This window comes from Penaeus monodon, chromosome 7 (genome assembly GCF_015228065.2).
Source record: "Penaeus monodon isolate SGIC_2016 chromosome 7, NSTDA_Pmon_1, whole genome shotgun sequence".
NCBI lineage: Eukaryota > Metazoa > Arthropoda > Malacostraca > Decapoda > Penaeidae > Penaeus > Penaeus monodon.
The window spans coordinates 38372292-38382279 of NC_051392.1; the positions used below are offsets into that span (position 1 = coordinate 38372292).

The window sequence follows — 9988 nt, forward strand, 5'->3', positions numbered from 1 at the left end:
GGCGAGGGTTGAGGCCCCAGTACCGGTCTCCTATACCCCCCCCACAGTAACAGCAGGCAGGTAGAATCACTTTAGATTCATATTGGAATGAACAGATCTTTTTATAAACCATTTACCATTGTGGTCCACCAAAAGTGTGATGTGAGGGGGAAAAACACCAGAGTATATTGGAGAATAAAATAAGTATGTACAGTTGGAAAAGAAGAGCTTTATTAACAATACCACAACAGGTAAATGAATGGAATCTAGTGGAGACAGAATTTAACAAATGTGAATATTGTTAAAGAATTAGGATAAATCAAAACAAAACAATAACATGGTATCTTTAATCAATTCCTAATAATTACACTAAAGCTAATTACTTTACTTCTGGATATATTACAAAATTGCAAACAGAATCTAGTCATACATTCATATATTACTGACTAGTTTTTTTTATGTAATTATAAAAAGGCTGAAATTGAACACTATAAAATCAGGCATACTTTTAGCACCAATTCTACTTCAAATCACGAGTCTTTAATTATTGCACTATATAAAAACAGCTGTGCATATTTTAAAACCTGATTCAGAACTTTGCCCCCCACCCCAACATTCTTGGTCCCAAATTTACTGAAAAAGACTCATGAATTTTCTTACAAGATGCAGTGTTCACATGGCAAATTCTGAGAATAGACCTCCCACCCAAGAAAAAAATTCACAGCCATTATCTTTTTTTTTTTTCTATTTATTATTATTAAATACCCTTACTGCATTTAGAATGGAGATTTTTGCTTGTTTATTTTTTAAAACATATCAGCTGTATAGGAATGAATACTATTGCATGTTCCTAATGAAAGTGTCCTATTGAAGATAAGAGGTCAAGTACTTGAGAAATACTGTACTATATATACGCGTCACTTCCACATTTAAATTAGCTCTACTTGAGATTACATACAAACACACACACACATACACATGCTCACATCACAAAAAAGTTTACATGTACTCGCATACAGAAGTTGTTTGATATTAGTGAAATCATCAAACCTACAGTCCTTCAATAATAACTATGCATTTGTAAAAATAAAAAATACATTCTTTACATGAACCTTATAACATATATACACAAAGATTATACATTGAATAAATGGTACATATATTGAAAAGTTATAACAAAATAAAAATGTTACATAAAACAAAGTAATCTTTCTTTTTTTTCTCTCTTTTTTTCTTCCTCTTTTGGTTTTACAATTGAAGACATATGTTAACAGGAAAATAAGTGAAGTTCCTGTCCCTAGCAACTTAAATAACATCAAATTTAGTGGCTCTTTTTGTCTGTAAAAACTCTGGGACTGATCAGTCTATCTGATGCTTTTAAAAATAAAACCTTGCAGAGGTTATTACCTTCACTGAAGCTGACTATGTACAATTATTTATATTATCATGCTAATACTATACACCTTTACTATCTCTCATTCTGTGTCTTCTTTTCCATTTTCTCAAACAAGTCTCTGAAAAAGAAAAGAAAATAAGTAAATGTCTATTCTGCAAGAATAAGAGTATATCATGAAGCCAAAGAAAATAATGTGTAAGAAAGTAATTCTATTTCTGAAACTGAAAGAATAATTCATAAGTATTTCTCAGATAAGAAAATATAATTTCTGAGGGCATACTATCAGAATCATTGATTTTTTTAAGGAAAGAGATACACAAACTTGCAGATATGTTGTGATAAAGAGTTGCATATGCATCACTATTAATCAGTCTACAAATTAAGCAATCAACAAAAGCTAAAAGTATATAAGGGAAGAAGTTTATTAAGATAAATCTAATCAAGTCTAATGAGTTTAGAGTTTCTTGTTTACTTTTGTAATGGCCGACATAGTTTTGGATTTCATTTGTCTCTTGTACACCTCATATAATGAAGGTTTTGTGATCAAAATATGAGAGTAAATTCAAGAGACCAGGGGCAGCATTCATGAAAGGTCATAAAAATTTCTTTGACTAATTTAAAGGGCAGTCTGGAAAACAGTCTTTGCCTAAAAGATTGTCTTACAATTTCTCCATAACTATCTAAAGACTGTCCCTCATGATTTCATCTATGAATTGTGTTGTAGACATATTTCAAGGGTAACACTTAACTAGAACTAATATTATATTCTAAAAGACTATATAACAATAATCCAGTGTATTAATGAAATAAAACTATTATTGTAATGAATCTCATATAATGTCTAGAATATTATAATCTAATATCCATGTCTTATATTACATATATAATATCCTTTATGTGTATAGGGCACCCTTGAAATTTGTTAGAACTGGGTTAGCGGGAAAACTGCACAATGCCATTTGTGTTAATCTGAGAGTAAACTGCAGTAATCATAACAGGAAAATATCAATTAACATTTGACAATAAGTAAAAAAGTAGGATAAAGTTTTCCAACTCAATACTGATTCAAGTCATCTTCAACGACTACAAAACTGCATTCTAGTTGTCAGGGTCTCATAAGGACAATTCATGACAGTGCTTACACGTTTGGAACACCTACAAATCATTATTAACAAAAGTATGATTTCTATATTAACTTAATGAAATAACTTGAATCTGTCAGGAGAATGTGTGCACCTTCTGTTCAGAATTGAGAAAGCAAAAATCAGCAATAAACTTACTTGTGTACATAAAAGAAAATGTATCCATTCTTTTGCCTTCCATCTGCCAGAACAACAGACTCTGATATTTTTGTAACCGTTTCATCATCATAGTGGAACCAACTTCCTTCTTCGCAATTGTAGATATCAGACACATAATGTCCTGAAAATATGAAAGACCATACTCAGAACTCTCATTCCATTTTAATGTAGATAATGTAAAGTTTACAATTCTTATTAGTTGCAAGATACTGTAATCAATAAGACATTATCTGCAATTATATACCATAAAATAATAATGCTACTTTTGAGGAACCTCACCTGTATTGGTCGTTAACCCAAAATGACTGATAATGCTCATCAAACGGTAGGTGTGCAGGCCACTCTCAATGTCAGAGTCATCTTGACTAGCACTTCTGGCAATGTTTTCCTCATTCTGTGGGAGTATAATTCAAATCTTCAATTTTGTGTAAAATGTTTTAGATGAGAACTAAACTAAGCCTTGGGAATCTAATTTGGAATACAAAAATAAACTTGTTCATACTCCTTCCTGTAGGATTATAATTCAACTGGCTATTTTCAAATATTATTGCCAGATCATACATTTTCCAAATTAAACTTACTGCTCAATCAGAACAGGAAAAACATGTAAAAAACTGGTAAAAATATCCAATACATCCATTTACTTTTTAAAAATAGGAAATAAAACCTATTAGACAATGGCACAAAGAATACCTACCTCTCATGTTTAATAACTGAAAAACTTTTCATACAAGATGTAATCTAAACTTTGGAAGGTTTCATAATTCATACTAAAATTAAACAAATGACAAAAAGGACACCACACCCAAAAAAAGAGAGAGAGAGAGAGAGAGAGAGAGAGAGAGAGAGAGAGAGGGAGGGAGGGAGGGAGGGAGGGAGGGAGGGAGGGAGGGAGGGAGGGGAGGGAGGGAGGGAGGGAGAGGGAGGGAGGGAGGGAGGGAGAGAGGGAGGGAGGGAGGGGGAGGAGAGGGAAAGGGAGGGAGGGAGAGGAGGGAGGGAGAGGGAGAGGGAGAGAGAAGAATGAATCACACAAAACAAAAAAACGGTGTAGCATTTACTTAGCAAGTGCCAAAAAAGATATCTTTAAAAGAAAAAAAATATATATATCTATAAATATAAATCTACAAAAAGCAACAATTTAGGAAATCTATCTGGATTAAAACAGCAAAACACTGAAGAAAGCACCAGCAGAAGCAGATGAGTAGGAGTCTAGTCATGACTACATAATAACATGTACTAGACTCATACCTATCAGCCCTCACTGGCAAAGCAAAACAAGCTCTTATCTGCCATGTGATCATCCAGTGGCAATTTTGTCCAACACAGCAGAGCAACACAACAACACATAGCCAGAAAAATAAAAAGTAAAAATACAAATTTAAAAGGGACACGCAATCTCTCTCTTACCTCTTCTTCGGCATTTTCCACCTGATTTTCCTGCGAGTAGGTCATGCCAAGCTCTTGCAGTGACAATCTAATAGCTTGTTGAATCTCATCGTCTTCTCCACCTCCAATATCATTCATGCTGCGACGCATTACTTCCTGAAAGTACAATTTTCTTGATTTTCTACTCATCAAATACTATGCCTTTTCTTTATCAATTACAAATAAACCCTTTTCTTTATCAATTACAAATAAACCCTTTTCTTTATTAATTACAAATAAACACTTTCCTTTATCAATTACAAATAAATACATTTCTTTATCAGTTACAAATAAACACTTATGTATTACACTCAATGAATATTGTAAGGCAGACACACACTAAAAATCAAACAAGTCAAATTTTGAAGTTTTAGTACATAGAGCTGACTTTCCCCTATGATGATATGATGAAGCAATTTAGACTGGTAACATTATGAATTTCAGCATTTCCATTATGAAAGGCTGATCAATACAAACAATACATGGGTGAACTAGGCAATATAGACACAATACTCATTCTCTCTACTAACTATGCTTGCCTACCTGAAGTTCCTCGTCTTCATTATCAGGAATGGCTATTGGGACATTTGCAGCTGCTTTGACCGGACTTGTCAGACACAATTCTTCTTTATCCTTCTTCGACTCGCAAACATTGAGTTCCGATGACAAATTACGCACAGTTAGGGTTGCTTGTTTTGGGTGGTCGTGGAACAATGGTACTGCAAAAACATTAACAGATCAACATATGTACTTCTATAATTTTTGTACAAGAAAGTATCCAGATCCAACATAATTCCTATCACATGTTATACGTAAATCAAAGTAAAAAACATTTTCTCCATTATATAAGAAAAAATTATGGACAAGGGTGAAACCAATCTTTGATCAAATAAACATTTGTATCTTACTAATATAAATTTACATCTACATCATGACAGAAGCATATGAAAAATTAGTGAATTCAAAAATTAAGATTTAGTAATCCAATGTAATGTAACTAAAAAAATGAACCAAAATACAAAAGTTATACCTGACAGAATTGGGACTCCAAGGAGAAGGCCCCTCAACATCCCCAGTCAAATAAGGGTCTAAGGTGATCCATCGGTTTATGTGAACTCGAGACGACATCTTTATACTTTCACACTGTTCTGGCTTGTACTCATACCTCTTGAGTTGGACAATAAGGATTCTGCACAGACAAAAATACACAATATTAAATTTCACATCAAAATGTCTCAATTCCCACTGTAAAAACTAATTTCCAACGGCCTTTAAATGTTATCTTCACAAGCATTATCATCATATATGATAGCATTTCAGAGGACTCTCAGGATATTCTAAATCATTAAATATATACTAATAAGAGTTCAGAACTTATATTTGGTATAAGTTACCTGGGCAATCTTGTCACTGTAGTAACAACTGAAGATCGATTGTGAAGGCATTTTTCACATTTCAATTCTCTCTCATCCGCACTCATGTAAGAAGATATGGCATCCTGAATGGTGTCTCTACCCTCTTCTGGAAGGTTGACATACAGGCCAAAATACTCTTGTTTTCTACCTTCAACTTCATCACAACTGTAAAGGGAGTACATTTCAAAACACTGGAAACAAGTATAAAATACTATCAATATAAAAAAACTTATTAAAGCCAACTGTTCAAATAATATAAAATCAGGTAGTATGAAAATACATCAGTGTCTTACTGCATTGAAAGTCAGGTGAAAGTCTTACAGATTTACCATACGAAATATAACAATTAGGATAGGTCTTTGATATTCTTACCCCAAACATCTGTAGGATTCAAGCAACTGAAACTCAAAATTATCCTTCACTGGATTTCTTGGGATTACTTCTTGTGCAGTGTGCTTGGTTGGTGTGTCAAGCTGTGTGTTTTCTCTTGAGGCTATTCTTTCTGCAAGTACATCATCAGTGTCCAAGTCCTGTGAATTCTCCATGCACACTTCTTCTGAAATACCCTCACCATTACAGTGAGTTTTATTCTCTAATTCAGGGCTTTTAACTGTTGGAGAATCGTTATTTTTCACTGTATCTTGTTTAATGGGACTGGGATCTCTTCTGGTGCAGCCACTGAGATACACTTCCTCGTCAAGCTCTCCATTCGGGGTGCATGTGAGGGACTGCGAGCCAGAAGGGCGGTCTGGACTTGGTGTGGTCATGTGGCACCGGTCTATCTCATCTTTGATGGTATCCAAGACCCGTGTGAGGAATTCATTTGCATCCTGCATTTTGAAACCAGAGAAGGAACCATCGACACGTTCCAAATTCTCCTTCACTGTTCTGCAGGATTGGAAATTGAGTCAGTATTCAATAAATCTGCTGATCTTGCAGTCAGACATCATAATCTAGCAATGCGTATATATCATCAGAGAGAATAAAGAAAAGAGAAAAATAGAAAAGAGTGAGTAATGTGACAAAAACTTATTTCACTTACTTGAGAGACTGCTTCACACCAGATACCTGGCCCTTCATTCTGTTGGACAAGACTTGACTCAGGCCATAGAAGAGAGAGGTATGGGCCATATCGAGGTGTGAAGCCACTATCCGGTAATCCAGCAGGAATGATGAGAGACCAAATAACGACTGGATGACCGAATTTAGGTAACATGTGTTGCCATAGTTTGGGAATCTGAAATAACCACACAGAAAAAATATGTCACTCTCCAAGAAAAGCATAATATATTAACTGTATACTATTAAAGATTTTAGAAGTTGACAAAAATAATTGATTTTTTTTTTACCCAATCAGGTGTGGTGGTGTGACTGATGACACTGGTTGTTCACTGCACAGTTCTGTTGGGACGTTTTCTTTCTCTGCTGAGAAATAAGACTTAGGCCCATAAGCTTTCTCAATTTTTTCAGGCGAGATATCGCTTACAAGCCTGGATCTGCAGAGGTTCATGGGTTTCTTCTTATTACCATACACCTTTACACTCCCCGCTTTCGGTGGACCAAAGAGAGAATTCTCTTTGTCCGAATTAGGGCTCGGTTTGCTCTCTTTCCGCGTGGGAATAAAAACATCTTCTTCATTATCCGAGAAGATGTTGTAAGGGTCCTTAGTATTCTCGGTACCATTAATTGCACTAAAGGGACGCTTCAAGGCCTGGGGAGAGGAATCCTTCTTGCCCAGCCATTTCCCGAGGCTATTACCCTCCTCGGGCTGTGGCAAGGCCTTCAGCGCACTGGTTACCATCTTCTCTGAGCGAGACGAGAACCGTTTCTGCAAGGCCGTTCTGGGAGGCGTTCCATAGGAGGAGTGTGGGGTCCCTGCCTTCCCTCCTCGGTGCTGGTACTTCTTGAGGTAATTCCGGCTGCCGGTCGAATATGGATTCCGACGGACTGTGCCTTGAATAATAATATGGGGAGGATTAATCAGATGATGGATTTATATATTTTTTTCATTCCAGATATATTAATATTTGAAGAAACTAAAGATGTAAACAAAAAACTATAAAAAACAACCTCAAAATCCATATGGTTAGCATGATGATTCAGAATAATCCTTTTCAGAATTTTCCTCTAAAAGGAAAATTCCGATCTTTCTACTCTTTAATTTTCGATCTTCTCTTTCCTATCTCCTAGTTCTCTTTCCTTTTCTATTCCTCTCTCCCTCTCCCTCTCATGATATAACTTCATCTATCAATCTATCTATAATTACTTGCACTCCTTGTTTTCCTTGAAATACAAAACAAAAAATAAAAGTACACTAAACAAAAATAACAAAGAAACAAATTATTAATAATAAAAAAAAAGCCTACTTACTTGAATTAAATGTAGCTGGTGGTTTCTTTGGAGTAAATTCCATCTTTCAACCACAGCTGTAAATAATTCCTGTATTTGTGAAATCGAACATAGAAAAAGAAGAAAAAATGCCAACCAAATCCTAAATCTTCCCGTTATCTAATTAATTCCTTAATTTGTCAATATTGTCTATACCGTACATTTTCTTATTCATACAGTATACTCATATTTACTTATAAAAATTAAGTAAAAATCAAATTAAAAATCACTATAAAGCAAAAAGAAAGAAAGAAAACACAAGTTTCTAACAAGTAATCTCAAAACATGTCTTTTACAGAGAGAGAATAGAGGAATAGAAAGAAAAGAGAAAGAAATTCCTAAAAATACAGTTGGAAAGCCAGAATGTCTTAAAAAAGAGTAAAAGGTAAAACACAACTGCTTGATCTAAATCTTTTATCCAAGTGGATAATCGCAAAATATTTGATTTATGTATAACTATCCTACCTATCAATGGGTAAACTAAAGTGCTATTTATGGGGAAACTCTAAGGACACTTACAGAGTAAAAAAAATACACTCACTGATACCTGAAATAATCTGCCATGGCCAAGAATAATATAAATTAAGAAATTATGTTGTGACAAATGCTACATGCAGACTAGGTCCATGGCAATCAGGTGGTTCCAAGATAAGAGCCTGATAATAATAATAGAGGGGGGGGGGGAGTGATTTGGGAGGTAGTCACCAGGTAATGACCCCAGGTTTGGGAGATTTTAGGGTGACAAATAAGGTTCACACAGCCATCTTTTATAAGGCAAATATACTGAAACAACAGAGCAAATGAATCTCAGAAACTTATTTTCTATATACTTCTGCTGCAAATGAAAAATAACAGTTATTTGATGCAAAGGTGTTAGAGAGACCAAAAAGAAAAACTGCAATGTTTGTGGATTCCCTGGACTGACCCCAAGCTAACAATTTACAGTAGTCAACTTTGTAACCAATTACCCAGGAATTTTCTTTGACGTTGCCGAGTTTGAAACTAAGCCAAACAATATGCTATGTTACAAACACTAACATTCAGAACAGATACAACTCCTGACCAAGCCTTGCGATTTACTATGAAACGTGGCAATTTGTATGGAAGGAAGGAACATTCTAATGTTGCATTGCAACATGGTACATTTCAGTTCATGATGCTTTAAATTTGGGTCGTTCCATTTTTTTAAAATCCGCCATCAGAGGTCATCTTAGGGGACCCTTTAACCTGCTTTAAATCAATAATCCAGTTCATTTCAACCAAAACTTCACAAAAAAAAAAATTTAACTACACCTTATATTAAAAAAAATCTCTTCACACACCCATTACCTCCAACCATAGCCTAACACCCACACAGAAATAACCTTTACCTCAAAAATAACCTCAACTAACTTCCCTGATCTCACAAATAACCTCCTTTACCTCATATATAATCTCCTTTGCCTCAGAACCTCAACTAACCTCCCAAAGAACCTCAAATAACCTCCTATACACCATAAATAACCTCCCTGATCTTACAAATAGCCTCGAATAATCTCCTCTACCTCATATATAATCTCTTTTGCCTCAGAAGCTCAAATAACCTCCCTTAGCTCCCAAATGACCTCCTTTACCTCATAAGTAACTGCAAATAACCTCCCTTACCTCCCAAAGAACCTCAAATAACTTCCTTTACCCCAAATATAACCTCCCTGACCTCACACATGACTTCAAATAATCTCCTCTACCTCATAAATAATCTTTTTTGCCTCAGAACCTCAAATAACTTCCTTTACCTCATCAGTAACCCCAAATAACCTCCTTTACCTCAGAGTAACCCCAAACACCCTCCTTTACCTCCCAAACAACCTCCTTTATCTCCTAAACCTCACAAATAACCTCAAAATAACCTCCTAAACCTCACAAATACCCTCCCCCCCCCGCCCCAGCCTCTCCAGCCCGAGCGCCTGACCTCCGCCCGCCACGCTTTCTCCTAATGCTTCAGCACACGTAAACACTCGCTCTTCTTTCCTCCATTTTTCGCTCTCTCTTCGCTTATTCTCTCCGTTTCTCCGCTTCTGTGCTCTCTCTGCGCTCTTTGGGTC

At 35.5% G+C, this 9988-nt stretch overlaps 1 protein-coding gene across 1 annotated transcript; it reads right to left on the minus strand.

Annotated features, from left to right (window-relative positions):
• Positions 1-311: 311 nt before the first annotated feature.
• LOC119575286 (ubiquitin carboxyl-terminal hydrolase 37-like) lies at positions 312-7929 on the minus strand. The gene is given in 12 exon segments (XM_037922824.1): positions 312-1493; positions 2656-2797; positions 2956-3070; positions 4084-4218; positions 4645-4800; positions 4802-4820; positions 5132-5290; positions 5496-5681; positions 5889-6404; positions 6559-6753; positions 6866-7469; positions 7887-7929. Coding segments are annotated over 12 exon segments (2316 nt in total). The 3' UTR covers positions 312-1447.
• Positions 7930-9988: the final 2059 nt, after the last annotated feature.